General features: G+C 43.8%; 1 protein-coding gene across 1 annotated transcript in view; it reads left to right on the top strand.

The window, feature by feature from the left end:
* The first annotated feature begins 12,396 nt into the window (after positions 1 to 12,396).
* LOC6727857 overlaps positions 12,397 to 27,221 on the top strand; it is a 38,230-nt gene continuing 23,405 nt past the window's right edge. The window contains exon 1 of the mRNA XM_039295909.2: positions 12,397 to 12,837. Coding sequence (XP_039151843.1) covers positions 12,814 to 12,837 — 24 coding nt within the window. The 5' untranslated portion in view covers positions 12,397 to 12,813. The remainder of the gene's footprint in view (positions 12,838 to 27,221) is intronic.

Below are 27,221 nucleotides of genomic sequence, written 5' to 3'. Positions count from 1 at the left end.
TGGGAATAGCCGAAAAGGATTATGCCCTTGGTGGCAGAGGGAATAGCAGTACTAGAAAAACAAAAGGATACGAAATATCGCAAGAAGATCAATTAAGATATAAAATATTTTTTAAAACTTTGATGTAAGTTAATAACTCCTAGATTCCTAGATTCCTCCTAGATAAAAGTAAATTTCATATATTGCATTAAAAATAATACCTAGTAATAACATTTTCTAAAGTTATTTACTAATTATTTAGAGGCGATCCTTAGTTTTCGCATTCTAACTTAATCTATTGCGGATCGCTTTGGAACTCTTTGCTGATTTCATGGTTATAGGGTAAATGAAACTTGCTCTGAAATTCGATGGGCTGCACATATACACCGCCATGTACACATACATACCCGGTAAGCATACACACACACAGCAACAAACAGCGACAAAGCATTAAGCTTTCATGTGAGTGTGTTTGTAGCCGTGAGCGTGTCTGTGTGTGTGCGAAACTTTTATTGTCAGCACAAACAGACACAAACTCACACACACACACACACACACAAACACAAACACATACACAGAGAGCCATGCTTGAGCGAAGGATAAAATGCTGCAAATTCACGGCAACAACAAGGAGAGCAGCAGCAGCAGTCTGAACGTGGCCCACGGTACGTATACGTATCCATCAGATAGAAAAGGCATCGAGCAGCCGCATGCTGAAATAATGAAGCAGCAAGGACTCGACTCGACTCAGCACAAGGCAAGGCAAGGCAAGGCATGGCTAGGAAAGGCACTGATGGCAAGGATGGCAACGATGGCAGGCAAGGATACGAGGATAGCCAGGCAGAGGAAGACTACTTGGCCAGAATGAAAACGAAAATGGAAAATGTGTACGGGTCTGTCTCGCAGTTGCCGCGTGTATATGTGTGCGGCTCTGTGAAAGGACGACAAGGATATTGCGCACGAGGACAGGATGGCTGCCTGACTGCCTGGCTGCCTTGCCTTACCATTCCGTTCCTTGCCTCGCCTTGGTGTTGATGATGATTACAGAGATGCGCAGAGATAGAAGCGAGCTGAACTGAAGCTGAATCTGAGGATGTGTCCACACTGAGAGAAATGCAGCAACTAGCCGTCGTGTATTTTGGCATATATTATTTCTGTTTCTTCTAGAACTATTTAATCTTTAATTAAATAAAATTATTGAAATTAGGAAAAGATGTGGTTTGTATAAAAATTGAATGTATTTATTATGAAAAACTCATGATTGTATTTTAAAAAGATTAATAGATTGCTTATACAGTCAGAAGTCGGAAAAGTAAAGATTAGATTTTCATAATAAAACACTAATATCCATCACTGATCAAGAAATTTGCCTGATTTAATAAGCAATTAGTATCCAGGAAATACTGACTGAGCGCGCCAAAAAGTAGGCAATGATATGCTAAAAAGGATAAACTTAAAATAAAATGGGTTTATTTTAATTGTTTCCTTTTTAAGGGAGTGTTAACTATTAGAGACCAAATATTTGATATACTTTTTGTTGAGTGCAGACCGAAAACCAGCAGAAGAAGAGCTACGTCCTTTGCTTCGTTCGTTTCATTTCGAAGCGAATTTCTTGTTGTTGCCGAGCCAAAGTCTAACACGCCAATAATCCACATTGTTTTTGTTGTTGCCGTTGGTGTTGTCGTAATGCTTCTCCATTCCCGCCCCCCAGATGTCCTGGCCTCCTTGTTTTTATACAAACAGTGGAGCAATGGAGGAGCAGCAGCAGCGGCAGCAGCAGCAGAAGAAGTGGAAGCCCAACTGGGGGGCAGAGGTGGTCGGTGGAAGGAATTGATGTTAGGTCGAGCTGGGATGGGGTCAAGGAAAGGACTTGGGGTTGCAGGACTCGTGCTGGTAGCAGCACAGAGCCCGAAAATATATTCCACTAGAATTGTTTATTAAATTTCTGGCATTTAAGCTGGAGCTGTTGTTTGGAATTGGGAAAACCGACGCTCTAGACAAAGCAAAGCACAAGAACAGAATCAAAATGCAATCTAGCAGAATGAAAGAGCATTATATTTTTAATGAGGGGTCAGGATAATAGTGATCTCGAAGGAGTGCCATAGTTGTCTGTTGATGGGTGGATTATAACCAATCAGATCCTCAAAGAAAAGAGTTCTTATGCGTTAAATTAAATAATAATTAAATTAAATAAGAACAAAGTACATACTTAATTCGGACTACGTTAAAATAAGATGATTTATAAATCTGCAACCACCGCATTCGTTACTAAACGAAAAAACTATTTAGTCTTTGATCTCATTTTCTATAACGTGCCTTGTGCCCTTGAAAAACAATAACCCGGATTAGGCATTTTATAATGCCAACAGCTGTGTCGCAGATCGGATAAAAGACGATAAGTATCGCGCTATACTCCCTGCTGACACTTCATTTTCAAAACCAACCCCTTGCGCACTGTGATGAGTGTTTAATGATATTGCGAAAATTGTTAAGGCGGTAAGACTTTCAGTTAGCTAAATCAATGGTGCAAGGAAGCCAAGGATTAAACCCAAAATGAACCACTAGATTTTGTTTAGCTATTTGTTTTCCATATTTAGCAGTTTATGTTCTTTAGCAAAGTATATTCGCATTTAAAACGGGTGTTGGTGGATCCGTCACAACCCTTTTCTCGCCCGCATAACAATATTTATTGCCGAATTGCAGCAAGTAAACATTCGGTAACATGACCCACTAATTGGTTTGCGCAGAAAGCGACGAAATGACTTGACCTGGTAAAAGTTTTCGGGGTTCGCAGGCAGCAGGTGAGATGCGATGACACCTCGAAGGCAATGATGGCTTAACGCCCGTTCACCCGCTGCCCGCACAGCCCGCGCACCACACACCTCCCACCACCCACCGCCCACCTGACATCGCCCGCTGTGCGAAAGGTCAGCCAAGGCAACCGCAGGTTGCGGTGCAATTTGGCCGAGAACCAGCCGTGTCCTGCTGCTGTTTCTGCTCCTGCTGCTGCTGCTGCTGTTGCCGCCTCCTTGTTGGCGGCTGTCTGTGGCCCCGTGCGCGTATGCATATGACCCAAATACATACTAACAAACAGCACACACACACTCGCACACATGTACAGCAGCACCAACACACAATGGCTGTTCATTCATATAAGCCAAACACTTGGCCTGCCACATGTCAAAGTGCGTCGAGGAGTTATGCAAATGCATGAAGTGTAGGAGTTCGTGTCGGTTTCCCCTTTAGCCCCCCGCGGTGCATCAGCGCCTCGCCATCATACACCGCTGCATCCCCCTTCCGCTGCATCACTTTCACGTCCTACCCGGGGATCCTAACCCCAACCCCCCACACGCAATTCCTTCTGGTCTGAGTCTGGCAAACCGCAGCAACAGAGGACAACAATGCCAAGCGAGACTGCAGACGGTGACGACTCCTTGCGGCGCTTAATCAGCGGGTGGAGATGGGAAAGTCCTTCACCCCACATATCTCCACTGTAGACTGAAAAAAACGAAATATACCTGATATATAGCATATAGCTTTGTGTTTAGTCGACCATATTATCGCTATAAACTTGGTTTTCACTATACGTTAGCAAGATTGTGATATCAGCAGAGAATATTTACTGTTTATTTAACAGCAGTACGGACAAGATCTGTGCAATTGACGCATAAATTTGAATTTTAATTAAAACTAAAACAACTTAACCCCTTGAAACTTACTGTTCAAATTTGCAGTGATATACCATTTGGTAGCTTTGGGGTTTAAATAATCGTTTTGTAGCAGTGTTTATTTGCCGAATAAATTATGGTGAAATTGGCAAATATTTAGCCAGCTTTAAAGATGCAGTTGAAAATTAATAAAATACGTGAATGTTTACTAGTTAAATTGTAACATATATTATTTTAACTGGGCTTTTTCCTTTGTGTAAGTCCCCGGATCCCCTTTCAAGCGAAAGTTTCTTTTGCCGCTGCTCCTTGGCAGGCAGCAATTTCGGTTTTTATTATTTATTTTGTTTTTTTTTTGCGCCGCCGTGAAAAGTGAAAAACTTTAGCCAACCCCTTTAAGCGCCGCCGTCGACGACGCAGCGCAGCGGCAGAGACGTCGACGCCGACGTCAAGCATCGAAGGCAGAGCGTATTTTCAATTTATGGTTTTGTATGCAGACTCAGACTCCGGCGAAGCCAAACTCACCCAGTATACATATATGTGTGTTCGTGTGTATGTACACGTATGTGCATATGTGGCAATGCACCCACAAAAGGGGGTGGTGGTGGGTGGCTGGTTGGTGGTGGCTTGAGGTTGGGTGATGCGTCGTCTGCCGCAGAATCTCCGGCTGTTGTTGCCGCTCGGTGCGTTTGCTTTTAATACATTTTTCCAGCTGTTTGGCGCTGCTAAACTAAACCTTCTATGTCTGGTACTGCCTTTTCGAGGGTGTTGAGTTAGGTGGGTGGGGGGAGTGGCGCCAAGGGCTGGAGGGGATGGGGCCAAGGGGGGCCAGCGCAGGGGCTCGGCACTCGCATGTGAATTATGACAGACTTTTGTTGTCGCTGCAGACGCCTAAAGCCCAGCGCCACCGCCACCTCCGACGCCAGCTTCGCAGTCGCGGTCGGCGTCGACAGCGGCGTTTGTTTTGCATTTTTCATGCTCGAAAGCAGCAGACAAGCGGCGACCTTGAACAATTTACTGCCTCACCGACCCCAAACGGCCCGCTCCGCCCCACGACTTGCTGTTGTTGCTCCTCTGGCTGCTTTTTATTTATTTATTTATTTATGGGTGTTGCTGCTGCTGCTGCCGCTGCCGCTTTGTAATGTATGCAAGTGGCAGGAGTATGAAAAGGTGCGACAAGGGGGCAGGCAGAACAACCGGCGAACCTGTCACTCAAAACCATCAACATCAAACCACCAAAAAGCATTCAACAACACACCGCCACAGCCATCCATCCATCTATCATTAGTCAATGTTGCTGTTGTTGTTGCCCCGATGTTGCCGCTGCTTCAGCTGCTGCTGCTGCTGCTACGTCATCAGCGAAAGTGTTACGTTCAATGCTCTTTCGGCCACTTTGACTTTGGCGCTTTCCCAAAACGACAGCGCGAAAAAATATATCGAGACCCCCGCGAGTAACAAGTGGTTCTGCCCCCTCCCACCTCACCTTAATGGCCAGAACCGAAATCAGGTTTGCCTTAGTTTCTGCGGCTAAAAAGCCACAACAAGAATGGCGTTAAGTAGAGTTCACCACTTTGGCGGCATTGCTAATTAGCGGAGAATATTGTTTCACAAATGTGGGATGTCTATGAAGGTGTATATTTAGACATAATTATGCTCAGCCCTAAATGCAATAGATAAAATGGTGTACAAGGATTTAACTGTTGAGTAGTTTTCATTAAAACACAAATCCATGTCGAATTTGCTTCCAGCGAAGTTGCGCATGCAAATGTAAGACTAAAAAGTAAATAAACATATATACAGTATATATATTAGATACTTTAATTGAAGCATCCAAAGTAAAACGAATTACTCAGCGTGTTGATCTCAGCTGCAAGTTAATGATAAATTCTGACATAGAATACACATTATAATAATAGTTCTGTGAACCAACACCTGAAAGCTAGCTTTAAGCCACAACAAAGCCATTGTCGCCAATTGAATTTAAGCTCAAATTCTTTCCGAGCCATCTTATATCTCTATTGTTCCACGGAGCAAAAACACAGAGCGTTGCCATGGCAAAACTCACTCGGTTTTGATCCCCAACTCGAATCTTTGGTCAAATCGAGAGACGAAAGCCGAGAGCTTGCCGCAAACATAATGTGCGAGTTCCCTATGCAGCGGTCAGTATTTCATATGCACGTGTCCGTGTTCATGTTTATGAGTATCTGTATCTATGTACTGGTGTCCGTATCCGTATCTGTGTATTTGCATTTGTGTCTGCCCGTACACACACACACACACACGGACACATAACCGTATGCACAGGAGACTACAGTACGTATACGTAACATGCAACTATTGCATCCCCATGTCCATAGAAAGTGAGGTATGCCGAAATTGTTCGTCCTAATAGTCATCATCGTCCTGCCAGCTCACAACATGTCCCCTCCGGTTGTGACTTGGTCCGGAGTCCGGAGTCCAGAGTCCAGAGTCCAGAGTCCAGAGTTCTGGACCATCGGTGACCGTTGGCCAAATTCAGAATGGTTGTTGGAGTGGTAGTAACTACCGACCATTGCATCCCCACAGTGCCTTCCATTCAGTTTGGGACCCGAGTTCAGTACACAGACTTCCCCACTCAGAGCCCGCTCAGCTGCCCTGGCAATCAGTGAACTGCTGCCCAAAGCTCTTACTTTTACTATGCGACTATGGCCATGGCTCCAGCTCTACCTCCATTTCCGATTCTCCACCAAGCTGGCAAACTTCTTCTCTAACCGAAGGGCCGCGCTTTGTTGCATTGTTGCTTCATTGTTGTCGCCATGGCAATATATGAATACACTGAGCGATGGCTAGGTCCTTGGCAGACTGGCCCACAAAAAGTAGTTCAGTTCTTTTTGTGTGTGAATATAATTAAAACGATACCAAAATTATGCCAATGCATTCGGTTTCATCAGGAATCAAGACGGAATCACATACGAAAATATTTTTTGGACAAAAGCATTATTTCACCTAAATTACTCTGAAAGAGATATGTACAAGTAAATAACATTCGGATGCAGATGCAGAGGTATATTTTTTGTAAATGTAATAGAATTCTGATGATGACCTGAGCTTATTTGCTTGCATTATGAACGTGGCAACCCTAGTTAAGCCCCACCATGGATCAAAAGAAAGAAGATATAAAAAAACCATTCGCTTTAAGGAGGAGCAGATAACGTGAGCATTTCCTTTAGATTGATGACTGAGCACCCACATTCAGAATCACTAATGAACTGCTCAGCGAAACGTGGCAACTCTGGCTAAGCTTTGCACAGAAGTTCGCGAGACTAGAGACTGCAGTTTCGTCATGAATTTATTCGTTTCCTGGCTGGAGGGGGAAATCCTTTTGTGCTTTTCCAACACTATGCACACTCCAGCACTATGAGTTACACTCTGTTCCAGTACCGCCCCCATCCCACCCTCCCAGCGACTCCCCTTCATCATTTTCCAGCCCCGTCCCCCATACCAACTCGGCTTACTGACAGTTCAATTGTGGCGCCGTCGTAGTTGTCGGCATACACAATGCCACACAGAGGCAACTAGACGAGCGAAATTTATGCGGCTCCAACTCAGCCCAAAAAGCAGCGCACACAGCACTGGGTCCAATCCAATCCAAGCCGTAGAACCAGCCAGAACCGGAGCCAGAGCCATAGTCAGAACCCAAGCTAGGAGCCATAGTCGCACCAAAACGAACCGAAATTTGGCCCATTCCCAGTCCCCGAGTGGAGTCTCAGTCCGACTCCGTCCCATTTTGATTCCCACTCCCACTGTGCCCTAGCATCGTGTCACTGCTCATGGAGCGGCAAAGGAAGAGGTAGAGGCAACGGCAACGGCAACAGCAACCAACCAGCAAAAACAGCACCCAGTTCCATTGCCATTCCCACTCCGAGAACCCAACTCCCATCTCATCCCAATCCCAATCCCAATCCCATTTTCATTCGCAGTACAAGTACACCCCATTGCCATTTCGTTATTTGTACGGATCGTCGGCGTTGTCGAACCGTCGACCGACGAACCCGCCAACCCACCAACCCACCCACTCGCCCACTGACTCACTCACTAACCCACTCTACGACTCCCTCCGCCCCCTTTTGGGTGGGTTTGGTAAGTGTGTGTGTGTGTGTGTGTGTTTGGGTGATGTCGTAGTCAGATAGATTAAATCGATGGAAATGTAGGACTGTATACACACACAAGCACACGCCACACACACAGATATACACACGTACAGGCGGAGATACAGATACACACAGAGGCAGTCATCTAACGAACGAAACGAATGTTCGTTGTTGTTCTTGCTGATGTTTTTGTTGGCGTTGCTGTTGTTGCTGCGGCAAAATACAACAACGACAACAGCAACAACAAGGGCAGGCAACGCATCACAGCAGCAACATCAGAGGCGTCCGCAGCAAAAGGGGGTTTAATTCGCGATAATCTTTTTAAATATTCCTTTTAACTTTTTACTTTTAAAGTAGTTAAAGTAACATTTTCGTAGGTGCATTATTTTTTACATAACTGAATGATTTTTAAATATAACCCATTTAGTGGTTAGATCTTAAATATTGAAAATGTGAAAACTAGAAAAATTCAAAGAAAAAAAGGACACGCTTTGCCAGTTTTACTATTACCATTTTGTTTAAGATCATGACAATTATTTATATTATTCAATTTCCTTCAGTTTCAGATTAATTATCTATCTTACAATAAAAACATTTTCATCTGCTACATCAATGGAGGATACACTTCTGGGGCAGGCAAATATATATATTATTTCTTAGAGGTCCCTATTCAACAACCAAAACGCCCACGCCCCTGGCTTACCGCATTTTCAGTTTTGTTTGCCTTCATATGCTTACTTATAGATGTGTGTATATGCCCGAGGTGTGTGTGTGTCTCTGTGTGTGTTCATATAGATGCATATGTATTTGAGTATATCATGCATGTATATAAAGGCCAGCGATTGTATGTGTACGCTGTGGCACATACAGTGAAAGCTCTAACAAATGCCCTTGCACCGCCTCTCAGGTGAAATCCTTTTCCGAGATCCCCCAATAAATGGCAACCCATCCCACTTGGGAGATATTCCTGCGTTGCAATTTCTTTCACTCCGCTGAGGGGAGATTCGAACGTAGAAATGAGGGTGACCCTAAGCCAGGGACCACTGTGGCAGAGTGGGGTGGATAAGCCTCGAAAACAAAATCATCAAAGCGAGCACTCAACCCCCAGCTAGCCAGCTGAACGAAAGAAGCGGGCTGCATGGGATGCGATGTGGACACGGCTCGAGTCGGGCATGAGAAGCGCGTAGAAAGGCCTGTGGCAGAAATGAAATATCAATAAATGATTAACATTTCGGGCAATCAAGAGAATTTTATTAGAAACACAGAATTATTAAAGCCTTCCGTAGGCAAAGTCGGTTAAGACTTTAATGATGGAAGTTGAGCAATAGAAAAGGGTTATGGGGTCATAAGAGGGGCTTTCATTACATTTAATGATCATGATCAAGATGAACAGAGGATCATGGTAGTTGCAGACTTTAGCTTGTTTTTATTATATACAATTTTCCACTTTCAAGTACATATCTAATCTTATAATATCGAATAGAATATAATGTGTTGATCATCTTCCCTATTAATCCAAAATCCTTATTGTAGTAATGATATTTTATAATCTCTTAAGATACGTTTATAATCTTAACGATTTGCTTCTAAAGTATTGGTTTACTTATATCTCCCTTAATGCTGGTTTATCTGCATATTTCTCTAACTTACTGTCTTGATCTACCTTTCTAGGATCTCTACGCAATTTGTGATTAATTGATAGAAGTCATTATACCCCCTTGTTTTATTAGACAGTTTTAACTTTCCGGAAATTCCGACTAGCTACCTATTCGCCCATCTATCTCTACATATCCTATATTCTCCCTATGCCCCCTATTATGGGGGAACCCCGTAACCCAAGGCAATGCATATTTGAACTTTTTTTTCTTTTTGATAGAGCGGACAAAGCCATAGGCGACTGATGGAGCGCCCCATCCCTGTTTCTGCCCCTGCCTCTGTCACTTCAGGCTGAGTCCCCTTAGACTGAAGCTGCGACTGAGACAGACCACAGACTCCGTCTTCGACCTTTCGTAGACAAAGCAGAGCCGCAACTGGCGGCAATAATCACGCGACAACAACGGCGCTCGTCGACGGTGACGCTGTCGCTGCTGAGACTCGTTAATGTTGCTGATACCATGGCCATAGCCATAGCCATAGGTTGCCAGTTGCGAGTTGCCGTGGCCGTTGCTGTTGCTGTTTGCTGTTGTTGCCGCTTTGGATTCTGTTCCTCTGTTCCTGCTGGTGCTTCTGCTTCTGCCGCTGCCACTGCCACTGCGATGTTGTAAAAGTTTTGCGCACAAATCAGCAGCACAGCCAAAGGATACGCAAAGTGGATGAATAACAGCGGCAACAACATCAGCACACTGAGCGATCAAACATTCATACGGAAATGTATTTTCTTAAATAAAAGGCATTATTATTAAACATAAGTATGATTAAACATAAGTATGATATGATTTTGAGTAGGTACATTTTAAATATTTCTAAAATAAAACAAAAATGTTAATAACATAGATTTTTAGATTGCATGTAAAGATATTAAAAAACTATTAACCCTTAGAATTTCCTAAAAACCGTAGAGCTAACGATTTAAGCTCTTGTTTTCCATACTATTTACTGCAATATACATAGAGTTGTTTCCCATTTTTTGTGAAGTTTCTAAAACATCATATTTGTTTTCAGTGAAAATGGCATTTCAGCGCTTGGCGCTCGAAGGCGAACAATGAATGCCACAGCCGCCAGAGTGGCCAACATCGTTAAAGCTTTAACCGACTCCCCTTTCTGCTGGCCGCCCATTACCACGGCGCTGTCCCCTCTTTCAAATCCCCACAAAAAAAAACCCCCTTTTGCCAATTTCGAGGCTGCGCTGCGTCGCACAAATTTCAATGCGCTCTTGCCTCGAAACGGTGGAAAATGCGCGTCCGTTGTTAGTCGGAAAACGTCGTCATCCGTCGACGGTTGTTTTGGCTGCCTTTGGACCAGGAGTTTTCCGCCAGCAGAGGCAGCGACAGAAGCAGAGGCAGCGGCAAAAGCAGCGACCACGACAGAACTAGAAATCCGGCATTACACTGGACAAAATCTTTTGCAAAGCAAATTATTCATAAACTAAAAAAACAAGCGTTTGCATAATGTCCTAAATTTATGAACAAGTTTCATATAATCTAGAATATTTCTTACCTGATCAATTTTTATCAGAATTTTAACTATTTTATTATCTATTCTTGTTTAAGTGCGGCTTTAGCTTTTGCCTTGGCAGCAGAAACTTCGGCTCTTCGTTCGGCCTGGCTCTCATAAATGAACGAGAGAGAGAGAGAGGAAAAGAGGGAGGTGGATGACGGTTGGTAACTGTGGGAGAGCCTGGGCCAAACAAAGAGCCACCCAACTCTCTCCTCAGCACTGTGGGTGTGTGCGAGTGTGTGTGTGCAGCGAAGCAAGCAAAGCAATCAGCAGTCAGCGGGGTCGGAGGGTGGGGAATTGCTCTCGTAAGTGTGACTGTGTGTGGGGAAAGAGAGCCTAGCCACCCGAACCGCCCACTTTTATCAGTCAGCAAAAGGTCGTTCGGCACTGTGGTCGCTTCGCTCCGCAGAGCACCTGACTCACTGTCAACTGATAAAAGTCGGCGATATCAGGTGCGACGTTATGCCGCCAGCCTTCGCAATCAGAAAAAATGATATGAGCACTTAGGATCGTCTTTGAACTGATTCGAAATAAATTTATTTGATCATCATTTAATACTAACATATACAGGAGATATGGCTAATTCTAAGATTTGTTTTAAGGTCATGGTATTTTAAGATACAACTTTGCAGTTTTATTTATTTATGAACCCTACCGATCTTCAGAAAAATGTTTTACTGTTCTTACTCCTTCCAAAGTCATTGATATAATGATTTTCACTATATCAATCATACGCCCTGTTAGCCTTGCAGAAAGAACATGTAGAAATATATGTAGTTTTCAGTTTGCATGACACTTCATTTTACATAATCGTCAATAATCTGTTGGAAATCTTGATTTATTTTACAAAGCAAAAAAAAAAAAGAAAAAATTAATTAAGAGCTTACGTTGCGTATAAGTTATATATGGAATGACTGTAAACACTTTACAAGCCGCAGAAGTTCGATTTCTAGCACAAAAATATCGATCCTCCATTATCAACAAAGATCCAATATTATCGATACATCTATGTACTTGGCTTCGTGCAGAAACCGTTAGGCGCCAATCACAATTATCGACTTTATGAAAACGAGCAAAGCGGCCAAAGCAAAGCACAACCCATACGAGCTGAGCTGAAGCAATCCGAATTGAACCGAGCCAAGGCGAGTTGGCTTTGTTTGTTGGTCGGGCCCACTAAAATAGTTCAGGAAATGATGAAAATGTGGAGCTGGGGCGAAGCGGAGAGGGCGGAAGGCATGGTACATTGAAAGCATTGTGGGTCTGAGTTTTGGTATTGGGATTGGAGCCATGGCTTTCGCCCGCTTGTGTCCCAGCCTGGTGGCTTTCCACAGAGCAACTGAAAATACGAAAATTCGAGTCGGAAAAGCTGGCAACAACAACGCGCGCATGTGGCAGAGTTGCCAAAGCGCAGAGAGTTTTCCAGGCGCGGCGACGGCAACCCTGGCCACCCGGCTGTCGAGTGTGTTGGCCAGGCCGAAAGCGTTCAGTACGAACTCTGCACTTCGCACAACAAGACGCCAAGCGACCAGCGACGACGACGCCAAAGGCGCTCGGCCAAAGCCACAGAGCCCGAGCAAAAACTACGTAAATTTTCCACAGCGATTTTCCCCATTTTCCCAGTCGAACAACAGCGCCAAAAACAAAAACATCGGACCAGCGGTCTGCGTGTGTGTTTGTGCCAGAGCGTGTGTGTTTTGTGTGTGCTATATAGTGAATCGTTCTTGGCCCGGCGATCGAGTTCCCCATCACCCCCAAACCCGCAAACATGTGGAGCTGGGGCTAAGGAACACCACGGAACCCAAAACAACCAGCGACTCAGAAAAAGGCGCCAAACTTAAATAACCGCCAGCCGAGATTACCTCCTCAAGACTTCGCAGGAAACCATGAAAATGTGGACGGAATCCAATGTGAGTAGATCGTGATAAGGCCCTACTATGGCACACTCTATAAGCACCGACCTTGATCTTGTCCAATGATATTGGCCATCGATTGGTTATTGTCATCGTCTTTGTTCTAGCTCAATGGTCTACACTTGAATCTTAATTGAAATGATCAAACTATGATCAGAAAATACTATTTCAATTTCAATTGGTCCAGCATAGGGTGTGATATCTGAGCTTAACTTACTACATATAATATATTTTTCTGATCATTCGTATTCTAATTCATTCATTCGTAATTTAAAGCTATTCAATCTATGTCTCAGAACATATACATTTCTTAAAAATATTATGAATATACCAATGTTTTTAGAATTGATTTTCATTCATATGGTATGGTATCACCACATTATAAACATTCAGTTTCCCTACATTTATTGGATCCATGCTATCACATATGGTTTATTGCCGTGTATGATATGATTGCATATGAGTACACATGTGAGGTGCATTCGCTATCTTTGTTTTGATTCTTGAGTTTCTTCTATCGGCATTTACGCTTTATGCGCTTGTTTCCTTTGCCGTTTACCGGCGAATCCAATTGAAAAGTCATTTGGCTACGGCCGGGAAATGTTCAATGGATTGGCGTGGGGTGGCACGATTGGGGAGCATCGGGGGGTCAAGGATGGGGCCTCCAGCGGAGCAGCACGCACATCCATGTGGGGCATTTGTAGTAGGCACGCACAGCACGCGTCGTCAGCTAGCCATTTGCTCGATTCCCTCGAATCCCCCGATTCTCTCGATGCCCGATTCCGATTCAGATACGATTTCCATTCCCAAGTTGGGGTCTTTCCCGACAAGCCCCCATCGCAATCGAAGCCAAGTAAACAAAAGCCAACAACATCAAGGTTTTTTCTCCCTCTTTGTTTTCTTTCTTTATTTCTACCGCTTGCAGCAATTAAATGAAAGTTTTTGTGATGATGGATGATGAAAGGGGGCGGGTGGGTGGTGCGAACGTGATGGTGATTGTGGTGGTAGAGGCGTAGAAGCCGGCGAGCAAAACAAAAACGGCAAAAATGTCATACACGTCGAGGGGGTGGCAATCGCATGGGGCGGTGCGGTTGGTTCGGGGCATGTAAAGTGCATTGGCATTTAAGATTCTTTGCAGGCTTCACTTCCAAGTTCTCCAACAAATAAAACCCGAAGAGGAAATACATTTTTGAAATAAACTTGACCCACAATTGGACAAAGTGTTCGATGCAAGATATGTAGATATGCTGCCTTTGAGTAAAATGTTTGCTACCAGGAATTTGTCAGGTAGCATTTTATTTAAAAATATTTGGTTCGTTATCGTTTTACCAAGTTAAAAGTTTATTTAATAGTTTTTAATATGACTTCAACTTCAACAAGGTGTACATTCTTTTATGGTGTTTTGGTAATGTTTCAAATGTGTAATCTTTCAATTTTTTATTTGAGGTGTTTAGTTAATAGAACTGCTAAAGGAAATGAAGTATATTGTTGTTGCTGTTGTTAAAAAGTCAACGGATTCGACCGCTCCACATAAATGATTAACAAGGGCAAAGGTCGTAAAACGGAAAATCAACAATAAATACACGTACCAGTCCCCTCTTACCAATTTACGCACACACACACACACACCGCAATGGAATCCACTTGTCCTTGACACAGTGACGTACCAAAGTCCGAACGTTGTATAATAATAGCATCATGACTTGCGCTTGTTCCGCTCCTTTCTGGGGGATGGCAGTGGGCGTGGCACCCCGGCAACTCATTTTCATTATCGGTCCCATGCAAATGCCCGTCGCATACCTTAGGTCAGTTTCCGTATCATAAAAAAGCCCGGATACGAAACACATTCACGGGGAGAGGGGCAGCAGCCGGCGGCGAACGAACCCTTTTTTCCGGGCTATAAATACAGGCAGAAATCTCTAACTCGAACCGCAAACATGTGGTGAATGAACAATTGCCGCCATTGGGAATTCAAGTTCTACATTTCATTTTGCGCATTTAAAGAGGTTCTAATTGTTTTTATATTCGTATTTAATTTAAAGTTGTCACTTCTAAATTGAAAATATTTTAAACTGATTATATGAGTGGCATAAAATCTTAAAAACTTGTAATCTTTTATGCACTGTTCATAAATTTATGTTATTAATATGTTTTAAATCAATTTTAACATTATCGTTTTCATCATCGTTTGTACATAGATGTTTTTAAAACGTACCTATTCGCATTATTAACGCGGAGTAATGAACGACGAGTGACGAGTGGTATTTTTGCACAATTAATGCGGACAATTTTTTTTTTTTTTTTTTTTTTGCTTTTCTTTTATTTATTGAATCTTCTTGTATAAGAACTAACAATAAGTTTAAAAATCTTAACTATAACAAGTATTTTTTGAACAGTTGTATTATTTTTCCAACTGTTCTATGATTAAGCGGCCCTAATAATTTATTCGCTGGGTTGGTAGGTCCTTTCGCCGGAGTCGGGAACGGCTGCTGAGCTGGATTAGACCTCGCGCTAGGTGGTTGGGGTGCGTGTAAAGCTTGCTATGGTATTTTTCCTTAAGTTCCGTGATTGCGTTGGTAACTGATGGGATATTTAAGTCTCTTTGGATGTTTTCACTCCGAACGTACCACGGTGCCCCAGTGATGGTTCTCAGGATCTTTGATTGTGCTCGCTGTATGATGTCAATATTGCTGTTGCTGGCATTGCCCCATAACTGTGAGCCATAGGTCCAGATAGGTTTCAATACAGAATTGTAGAGCAAGACCTTGTGGTCTAGGCTGAGCGGAGAACCAGAGTTGATGAGCCAGTGTAAGTTGTTGGCTTTGAGTTTAAGTTGGGTTTTTTTGGCTTCAATGTGCCTGCGCCATGTGAGTCTTCTGTCAAGGTGTACTCCTAGGTATGCTACCTCATCTGCTTTCGGGAGTGGTATGTTGTTCAACAAGAGCGGAGGACAGTCTTGTCTGTTTAGCGTAAACGTCACGTGCTTGCATTTTTGCTCGTTTACTTTTATTCGCCAGTCAGAGAGCCACTTCTCAATGTCGATGAGGTACAGTGCCAACTGTGCTGTGGCTTGGATAGGGGACCTTGAACGGCTAAGGATAGCTGTGTCGTCGGCAAATGTGGATACCGTTAAGCGACTATTTGTAGGGATGTCGGCTGTATATATGAGGTATAATGTTGGCCCAAGAACGCTGCCTTGGGGGACTCCAGCCTCAATTGTATGATCAGTGGAAGTGGCAGTGTTGCACCGCACTGCAAACTTTCTGTTATAGAGGTAAGACTTTAGAAGTTTGTGTGTGCTTTCGGGTAGGGATGTTTTAATTTTAAACATTAGGCCGTCGAGCCAGACTCTGTCGAATGCTTGGGATACGTCTAAAAATACTGCTGTACAGTATTCGCGATATTCAAATGCAGTTCTTATTTCCGTTGTAATACGATTCACCTGTTCAATGGTTCCATGGCTTTCGCGAAATCCAAATTGGTGGGCTGGGATTATATTGTGGTATATCAGATGTTGATTAAGTCGGATCAGCAGGCATTTTTCAAATAGTTTCGAAATACATGAGAGTAGACTTATTGGTCTGTAAGATGAAGCGACTGTGTGGTTCTTACCAGGCTTTGGAATCATTATGATAATCGACCTCTTCCATCGTTGTGGAAAGTAACCAAGTTTGGTGATGGCATTAAAGAGCTTGGTTATGTAGCGAACTGCAGAATGTGGCAGCTGGATGATCATTTCCGGTGTTATAAGGTCGCAGCCGGGGGATTTTTTCGGGCTGAGATTGTCTTTGATTATTTTAGTTACTTCTTTAGGGCGAAACACAATTGGGGTGTGTTGCTGGTGGCAGTTTACGGGATAGGACGGTAGCGCGAATGTGCTAGTAGCCTGGTTTGGCGTGAACACATTTTGTAGGTGAGCGGCAAATGTGGTGGCTCTGTCTTCATCACTACGGGCCCAGCCACCTGAGGAATTCCTTATCGGCAAAACGGTTTCAGTCGGTGGGCGAAGAGTTGAGAGGGCTCGCCACAGTGACTTTTGTTTTGTGCCTGTTGGTGTGAGTTGCTCTATGTATCGGCGCTGATCGTCGTCCTCTTCTTGTTTCAGAGCGTTGGCCAGTTTCCGTGTGGCTACTTTTAGCTTTTGTTTTGCAGTTGGGGATCTGGAGGATTGCCATTCTCTGCGTAAGCGTCGTTTTACGTGGACGAGTTGCTCGATTTGTACGTTGGTCTTTTTTGAATTAATTGTATTATTTGTTATTTTGGGCGTTGCAGTAAGAGCTGCTGCAGTAAGGATGGATTGCAATGCACACGTGCAGCTCTCTATATCAGATTCAGTATTGAGTTTTGGGTTTAGCTCAATATGTGAACTTATATATTTTTTATACCTGAGCCAGTTTGTTTTGTGGGAAGTCAGTCTGGATGGTGGTTTAACGTTTTCTGCGTGCCGGCGGAGGTGAATTAGTACAGGCGAGTGGTCAGATGACAGATCCGGCAGACATTCAGCTTTAACCAAACTGCGGGAAATATTTTTCGTAACTGCGAAGTCTATCAGGTCAGGCAGCTTATTGAGGTCTGATGGCCAGTATGTAGGACTCCCGGGGGAAACATGGTCGAGTTTATTAGTGGCTTTAATTATAGTCTTATAAAGCTGTTTTCCTTTTGGGTTCACAAGTCGCGATCCCCAGTGAGTGTGTTTAGCGTTGTAGTCGCCTGCTGCAATGAAGTGTGGCCCTAGTGCTTGGAAGAAATCCAGGAATTGATCTTCTAATACTGTGAAACGGGGGGGGCAGTATACGGCCGCTAGTGTAAGGAGAGTGTTGTCTTCCAGCTGAATGTTGATGGATGTGGCCTGAAGATGATTTTCCGCAAATTCTTTGTAAAAGTGGTGCTTCATACGGTTCCTTATGAGTATGGCGGTGCCACCGTGTGCTTTTCCGTCGGGATGATTTGTACCGTAGAAATGGTAGTCTCTTATTTGGAAATTGTATTTGCTTGTGAGATGAGTTTCCGAAAGAAGCATAACGTCGATATGCTTCTCATGTAGGAATTGAGCTAGCTCAAGTTTGCGCTGTGAGACGCCATTGGCGTTCCACGTAGCTATGCGTAAGGTAGCCATTGTTTATTTGTTTTGTTGGGCTACAAGCATTTGTATTAAAAGGTTTTGATTACGCATCATGTCTTGGATGGTGGTCTTCATGAATGTCATAAATTCCATCATGCTCTGTTGTAAGGCTTGGATCATAGCTTCAGTTTTTGTTTCCTGCTGCGCAGCTGGGCTATAGTTTTGTTGTGTGTCTAATTTTGTGTACACTTCATGTGGAGTTCGGGAATTTTGGGTTGGAGGCGTCATACCTGATTTTAAAACGTTTGCAAATGTTGTCTTGTTAGTGTTGGATGTAGGCCAGGGAGCGAAACTTGCTGCTTTCGAGAAAATTACTTCAGGATTTGTCTCTGATGGTATCAGCGTAGCTGTTCCTTGGTGTGCCCGCGCCGTGTTCATTCTTTTGTGAAGACGGGTTTTCAGCTCTTTGTAGATTGGACAGCCTCTGTAGTTTGCTGTGTGATTGCCCCCACAGTTATTGCATTTTTTCTCACATGCATTTTTTTTGTTAGTTTGACACTGTTTGGAGTCGTGGAGATCTCCACAGACTACGCACACCGGGCGAAGTGTACAATACGACCTTGTGTGGCCGTACTCTTGGCAGTTTGTACATTGTACAGGAGCGATACGTTTGTGCGGCTCTTCTACCGTGATCCTACGGTGCAGAAGGAGCTGGAGTTTGTAAATTGGGTGAACCTCGTTTTTTCTAAGAGGCTTGTTTTCTGGTTCAAGCTCAATCTTGAAGAGTGGTTGGGGTTGCCTGTTTCTGTTTTTGATATTGAACACGCTTTTGGCGTAAAATCCCTTTTCCTTTAGCGCCTCAGTTATCTCTTCGGGCGTAACATCAGACTCAATGCCCTTCAGGACTACTTGCAGACCCTTGCTGCTTTTAAGCTGGTAGGTGTAGAAGCCTATTTTTTGTGCGGTAAAATAGTTTGTGACTTTTCTGTAGTTGTCCTCCGTTTTCGTCTGAAGTTTGGTTTCATTGATAGTACCTCTTACGAGGGGAATTATATGAAAGCTATCTTTTCCAATAAGGCCAATCAAAGTATTTACAAAACCGCTTGTGCTCTTCTCGCGGATGTATATTGGCGGAGGTTTTGTTTTCTTCGGTTCGATATCAACGGATCCCAGCGGCACGTCCTCAGCGGTATCTACCAGCAAGGCAAATCTGTTGGTATTTGCAGGGGCTACATTTTTGATCAAGGTAGAATTGTCGCGTGTATTTTTCGGCTTGTTTTCCAGATCTGATTTTTCCGGGCTGAGCTTTCGCTTTATTGTAATGTAGCGGTCCATTCCAGTTTGCCAGGTCGACCCAGCTTTTTTGTTTACGTTTTCGTTTAGTTTTGTTGGTAGTGCAGCAGTACCGTTTATTGCTTGCGTTTTTGCTTTCGCTGACTCAGTCAGAGCGTGAGCGGGTGCAGCCGATAACGAGGTAGAGCGGGCTGTCGGTCTGTCTCCAGCTGTTGTTGTTGGAGGTAGCGGAGGTAGCGGGGCTTCTGTCGGAGCTAGGAGAGCGGGGGAGCAGGAGCGCGCTCTTTCTTGATTTGTTGGTAGAATAAGGTTTTTTGGGCTATGGGTTATTGACCGCTCGATGTCTGCGTTTGGGATTGTCGGTGAGACGTAGGAGAAGTACGCGTTGTTGCGTTGAATTGAGAGCCGACGTTCGTCTTGCTCGCGCTGTCGCTGAGCGCGAGTGTCGTTCTGACTCATAGTTTTATAATTTAAGATAACAAATCACTAAATAATTAAGCGATCTTGCATCGCATAGAGCGTCTCTTTCGCTTTCGGATTTTTTATTTAGTTTACTTTTTTTGGCGTTCACTTCACTCAAAACAACCGATTTTGTGCGGAGCTCGGTAAAAACGTCTTCCCACTTCGGCGGTCGAGTTCAAGATCTTGACAATTCCATCTAGTGATGTTTGACTGCATAACGGCTTTATGCGTATTTACCATTACGCTTTCAATGGGCAATAATAATGGACAGTGTGCTGCCTCTAGTCTTCTTCTTCTCGCTCTTTGCGACCATAATTTATTGGCCACTTGTTTCTAAGCGACGGCAGAGCAACCTGCTGTCATGAATGAACGCAGAATGAGTTGTTGGAGGGGGAGGAGGCGGAGGACGAGGATGGGAGGGTGAGTGACTGGCTGAAAGAGTGAGTGAATGCCACTCGCTAATAAGCATCAAGAGCAGACACAAAAGGGCAAAAGCAAAAGCAACAGCAAAAGCAAGAGTCAACAATAACCAGTGCAGGAGTGAGAGAGAGGGAGGTAGTAGGCCGGCAGCACGTGCTAAGCACATTTAACGACAACTACAACAACAACAAAGAGCGGCCACAAAAACGATTAAATTAAAAACCAAAACAAACTAAAGAAACGGCGCAGCGCAGCTCTGCCAGCGGCACAGTCGCAGTCGACGTCAACGTCGACGCCAACGCCAGCGGCAGCGGCGCAAGGAGAGAGATACAAAAACAATGTTGACTACACACACAAAGGCACACACCAAAATAAAAGGAAAACAATAAAAAACGGCAACGACGAAAGCAGCGCGCATAATAAACGTCAATTTAAAAATGCTAAAAGCCCGGGACGCCTACTGCGACGGCGACAATAATAATAATAATAAGAAAGAAAAGAAAAATCCAAGGGAAACGCCGAAAGTTAAGAAGTAAACACAAGCACTCACATACACTGACACACAGGCAGAGAGCAATAAAAAATAACCCTTTTTCCGGTTTTGTTTTGCTTTGCAGTTTCTAATCAAGAGGAAATACATGAAAGCTAACCAAATGCCGCTACTTTTTTCTTGGTTTGGGGCGGTGAGATTTCTTTTTGGCATTTAGCATAGTGAAAACACCGCAATCCTTTTTATGTTGTGCGAAACAGTGACACAAAGCGGGAAACAGAAAACAAATTGACAGACTTATCAAGGGTTGAGCATATTTACGGATTGAGTGTTCATTTCGTGAGTGGAAAAAAGATAAGTGATTCGGTAAATAGTGAATAAGAATTAGGAATTATAAGAGACTAACTAAATGACACTAACTAGTACTGAAATAAGTTAACAGTGCTAGTAATAATCAAGAATGTATTGAAATCAATGATTACCTTATCTTAACACAATCCTAAATATTATATCTATAGATATGTATCTTAAGATATGAATAGCAAAACATTTTCGAGATTATCAAGGGGGAAGCCCGACAACGCTTCATAGTAAAAAGCATTAACGATTAGATCAGCTGTCCGTGGCATTCATTGAGCAATTTTTCAAAGCCAAATATTTACTACGAGTTCACACATACCAGTCGGCACGCGAGAATTCACTCACTATCAACCCACGCCGATTATTCAGTGGCTATAAAAACAATAAAAATCATCTCTCAGCCATTTACATAACGATCAAAACAAAAGCACCGCAGCACGGCCACCAGCTGATTGGGGTAGGGTCGAAGTCGGATTCACTCACAATCGCATAGACACTCGCGTTCGATGCCGGGTGTCATAAATAATTTCGATTTGACTTATATTATTAGCTAAATAAATATGAATGAAAAAAAAAAGCGGACAGCTCAGCAGAGCAGAGCAGTAAAAAAGAAGGCAGACGACGGAGGCAAACAAGCCAGAAAGAGGCATGAAATTGAATGACTGAGTGAATTGGAAGACAAAGCGGCGCCGCCGTCGACTGCGCTGCTTAGCGTGAGAAAACCCATTCAAATTGTCAAACACAAATGTCTACGTAATGATCGGCCCCTAATAAATGACAATCGAATGGGAATGAATGAACGAAACCGGCGAGCAATGACGAACGAGAGCGAAAGTGCGATTCCAATAACGACGAGACCAAATGCGGATCGCATGGGGAATACAAATGGGTCAGTGGAAAGAAGTCGTGTCAAGTGCCGCCAGATACTCGGTATAATTGGATTTAAGAAATATCAGATGGTCAAAAAAGGTTTCGAAAACATATGTTTGTATACCTAATCCATATAAAAGCATATCCTTAGTTTCATAGACATAACTACATTTCGATTAATTAAGTATGTTACCATAGATTCATAGATTCATTTAATATACTCTTACGTTGTTCGTTATCGAAACTCATCTGCCTAGTGGTTGATAAGAACTTAATAACGAGTGATTACCGTAACACTAGCTGCATAATTAGCCGGCTGTTAATCAACTGCCGAAGCTCAGCTAATGTGGATGGCTCTTTGCGTCACAAAAACTACATAAACAATGTGCAGCAGCACATCAGACGGCCCAAGTCTGAGTTGACAAGTACACAGAGCCATCCAAAGTATTCCCCTCTTCGAGGATTGGGGGCTGGCGCTCTTTAGCCAAGTGCAATGGCAACGGCAAAGGCAAAAACAACGAGACTTGTTCCCCCATGCCACCAGAAAACCCCGCCCCCTGCGGACCGACAACCCAACCCTTTGGCAGCACGAAGTGGCGTATCAAAACAAAAAAGGCGACGACAGCGATTCACGTTCTGAGCACAATTAATAAATTATAGACGGCAGAGGAAATGGCGGAGACCAAAAGGCAAGAGCTGCGCTGCGGCAGAGGACCAGTGGTGGGGGATGGGGGCCGAGTCACGTGTAGAGCGGCGAACCAAGTGATCAAAACAAAAACCGACAAAAAACGAATTTATCATTACAACAAGCAATAAAATTAATCAGCAATTCAAAAACTGCAAGTGGCTCGGCTCTTTTTGTTGTTATGTGTGTGTGTGTGTGACTTGTGCTTGCCGTCTGAGTTGTTGCGGTTGGTTTAATAACCCGAAAATAATCGCGGGCGAGCGACAGAGATGCCAATAGTTGGCTCGAAGGAGAGGGAGAGACAGCAGCGGCAGAGAAACAGATGAAGTAGAGCAGAGTCGTCGTCGTCGTCGGCGTCATTAAAACAACATAAAAAGTAATAAATAAATATGAGTACGGCCGAGAATATGTGTGTGTGTGTGAGTGACAGGGAGAACGAACGACCTTCAACTTCCTACCCTCTCACCCCTGCCGACAACATAGACAGATAAACGGCACAGTGGTCGCTCGCAAATTAGAAGCTCGAATGTTTTTATTTGGCCAAAACTTCTGGCATGCGAAGGTCTTCTCTCGACTTCGTCAAACTCGTTAGCATCGCGCAAGTTAAGTTATTGCTGAGGGACTTCCCCTCAAATATAACTAATTTGTGTATAAATAAATATTGCACCTTACTGCCATAAATACACATCTTCGTTTTATATACGTAACTCGTGATGCAGAACTTTTACAGGAACTAGAAGAGCAAAACTAGGCTCCGAAATATAATTCGCTTGATTTCCAGTTTTCGAGTACCCACTGTAGCTTAGGTGACATGTGAGGTGGCACTACCTGTCCGCCTGTCTGCTGTCAAGCGCTGACATTGATAGCTTTAACTGTAAACGCCGAGCTGCAAGTCGAAGAGCTGTGACAGAGCGAGCTGGATAGACATTTCTTCACACAAACGTATGTACACTCGTATGTAGACGGATGGCACTAGCCAGCAAGTCAGAGAGGGATGGCGGGCAATCGGCATAAATTAAAGGCGAATGCAACATGTGAGTCTGCCCAGTCGCAGTCTCAGATTTTTGGCTGCTCTGCGGCGCTGCCAAGTGTTTTGCATATATGCAAATCGCCCGCACACAATCCACGGCCGACCAAAACACACTCACACACACACACACACAAGCGTTTCGGGAATGGGGCAAATGCACCTTGCAACGTCGCGAATTCGAACTTGTTTGGAGTCGCCTCGAAGAGAGCGCTCTCGTCAGTCGCCGAAGAACTTCAAAGCCAGCAGCATGTTGCATGCCATAAGCAGAAAAACAAAAAATAAACGTAATAAAAACTGAACAACTGAACAACAACCGCAGCGGCAACGCAGTCAGCATTCAGCTTGCAGCATCCACAATCCCTGGCAGCGGCAAATTAAACTAATAAGCGTAAAAGGAACAGCGAACCGATTGCAGCGCTGCAACTGCGACGCTGACGCCGGCAGCGCTGCTGGAGCAAAACTCTTGGACTGTCGAAATCCATTATAACCCCAATCGGCAATCGCATTTCTTCCTTCGAGTGGCGCGGTCGTGGAGCTCCAATTGTGTGGCCCACACCCTCTCTATTTCACAATTCCCCTACATATTGCCAGCTGCACTCGAAGAAAAGTTTGAAGTACCGCAAGCACATGGGGAAACTATGATCTGTAGTTTGTTTACTATATTTCTTAACAATCTATTTTTAATGTAAGGTTTTTATGAAAACATATTATAATACAGTAATTAATTAATTACAAAATGTAGGTTATACTTAGAAAATAGTTGTTAGTACTACAAAACTACGTAGATTTGTAAATATCTCTAACAAACATGTTGTTATAAGATACACATTTCCAGTGGGAAAAATCATAAAACTGAAGTTGCATTGATACCCTAAGCGTCCCCTCACGGCAGCAATAACCGAAGCGAACTGAACTGAACGTAACCAGCTTTTGGCCCTGGCCAAAACTCTAATCCGACAGGGACAACTCGGACGGGGCTTGGGAATTGGCAGGGCTAGAGAGAGATTGGTCAGGGAAACAGGGAAACAGGATGCCAAGGGCCCTGTGGAAACGGGTGGGGCAGACGAATCATGCTAGGTGGGTGGCTGCAATGCAAGCTTTCGGAAATTGAAACTGGCATTAGAAGAGTGGCTATGAAAACCAGCATTTGTAGAACAAACTGAATACTAAGAAGCTTAAACACACCAGTTACAGTACCCAGAAGATCAGGCGATTCAATGCATTTCTAGTAGAGCCAATGCAGATAGAAATTCTAATTTAAATATTAGATCATTTTCGTATTTTCATTAAGGTTATCAGTTTGTTTTAAATATATAGAAATCAATGTACATTCATTATATTCCATAAGAGATATTCATATCTAACTGCTTAGTATTTTCCATACTCTACCTTATGATTTTTTCTTCACCAAGAACACTTAGCCCGAAGTCAGAAAATTTCGAACAGCTCGGTATGAATACAAAGATCTATTCTCGTGATTCCCAAACCGGTGACCCAGAAACCAAATGAAAGAACACTTCATAAAGGAACGAATGCGGCGCCAATCAGCCAATAGGAAACCCCAAGATTAGCAATTTCAGGCCATCTCGATTCCTGGCTGTGCACCTGATCTCAGTTATCAATGGTGTTCAGCCCCCGGAGAGGAGATCATATACATAAACGTATACCCATGGTACCGATCATTTCGACAGTCGCAATTCCTCGCCAGCGGTCGGGCAAAAATAGCCAGCGCCTCCGAACACAAACATTATTAATGCCTCTGTTGTTGTTTGGATAAGTTTTACTCAATCGCATCGCAGCGAGTCATCATCATCCAGTCAGTCCATTCCGCGGTCTGCAAAGGCGAGGCGATGGCGATGGCGATGGTGAGAGCAAGCAGGTCTCCAAAAATAATGCCAACAACAGTGCGACGAACACAAGGCCAACAGCTGGTCGCTCGTCTTTGGACCCGAATCCGCATCTCTGAATCTGAATCTGCGTCTTCATCGACACCAGCATCCAACATCGCCGTGGCTGTCGCCTCCGTCCCCCTTTTTCAATTCCCGTCTACGTCCCTGGCTGGCGTCGCATCCATTCCGTTCGCTCTGTTTCGGCTCGTCGTTCCACATTCACATCGACATCCACACAGAGCAACATATCCACACTAAAATCCGCCGAAACCTGCAGCACTGTTTTACCCTAACCCGTGGAACGGGGTTCTTATTTTGCTAAATATTTTGCAAAGTAGCTTTAATTTCTAATATAACTGTTATAGGAGCTTGATACCTTTTCCAAATCTTAATAACTGAGCAGCTTTTCAGCTATATATAGAATTGAATGATGGAATTGGTATTTTATGCTGCAATATGCACAGAATCGCAGTCATATCTATAGAACTAAATATATATTCGTATATAATAAGTTAATAATACTTATACTACGATCCCACAATCAGAAACACAAACGCGGCTTGCAAGGGTATTTAAAGCTTCGGTTGCAACATTTAAACCTCCTTTGTGCGCTGATATTTCAAGTAACTAGCACAGGCAACAACAACATCAGTTCAGCAGCACCAGCACCGAACATGTTCAAAGTTTCTCGGATGCGACGGCGACAACCAGCACAAGCAACAAAAACAACAACCAAGAGCCGCCTCCGCCGCACACTCGCATAAAATTTTAATACAAAAATGCTGCCAAACATTTGCCCACCCCCGCAGTAGCAGCACAGGCGGCAGAGGCAGTGGCAGCAGCAGCAGAGACCATTACGCAGGGGCCTCTTTCTTGCGCTCCCCCATTCTCTTCGACCTGGCACTCAACTCAACTCAACTCAGCTCAACTCGCCGTTCAGCAATTTCATTTCAACATGCTTCTAACAGAGCTCGAGCTCGAGCACAGCCAACAGATCTTGGTTCGCTTTAGCAAAAGCATCTTAAATTTTTCTGTTCAACCGTGCCACCCCCCACCAACCGCCACCATCCACCATCGGTCGGTCCCGTCGACCCCGTACTTTATAGTCGTACTTTGTTGGTTTTCTACCCACAAGTCTTTCTCTTTTTCGTTGTCGCTGTAGCTCTGTAGCCAGAAGAAGAAGAAGAAGCAGAAGCACAGGCCGGGGCAAAAAACCGAGGGAAAAAGAATTTTTTTTATAGGTATTATTTTGTTCCCACATACGACGCGCCGAGGCGAACGACGGTCGGTCGGATGGTTTGTTGGTTGGTTGGACGTTTAGTCCCACAGTCGTCGGTCGGATGGGACGATGGGACTATTCGACGGTCGAAATGAACGAAACGAGAATGAGTGTGGGATGAGAGGCAATGAACGGTCGGGGGAGGGCAAGGAAGGGGAACGGCAGAGGCCGTGACAGCGTCAGCGCATGTATGTACATATAAAACCCGATACTACGTCAGCCAGAGTTGCCAGGGTAGCTGGGAAAGCTAAATACGTTCCTCGGAGGAAAAGTTTCAGGATTGTAATACTGCATTAGTAAAATATTTATTTTTTATTTTGTGACCTTTTTTATATGCATCCAAGTTTGAGATCAAATAGGCACAAGTATAATATAGCCATCTACATAAAATCTGATCTTAAATTTGTAGTACTATAAAATGCATCCGTTTAGATCTGCCCTAGCAGTTTCAATTTGTTTTTTAACATATTACTTATTAGTATTACTTAAAATATAAGCCCAGCTAATCTACGGTTACAAGGAACTCGTTATATTGCTCGCA

This window comes from Drosophila simulans, chromosome 3R (assembly GCF_016746395.2).
Source record: "Drosophila simulans strain w501 chromosome 3R, Prin_Dsim_3.1, whole genome shotgun sequence".
NCBI lineage: Eukaryota > Metazoa > Arthropoda > Insecta > Diptera > Drosophilidae > Drosophila > Drosophila simulans.
This window is presented reverse-complemented; position numbering and strand designations above follow the sequence as displayed.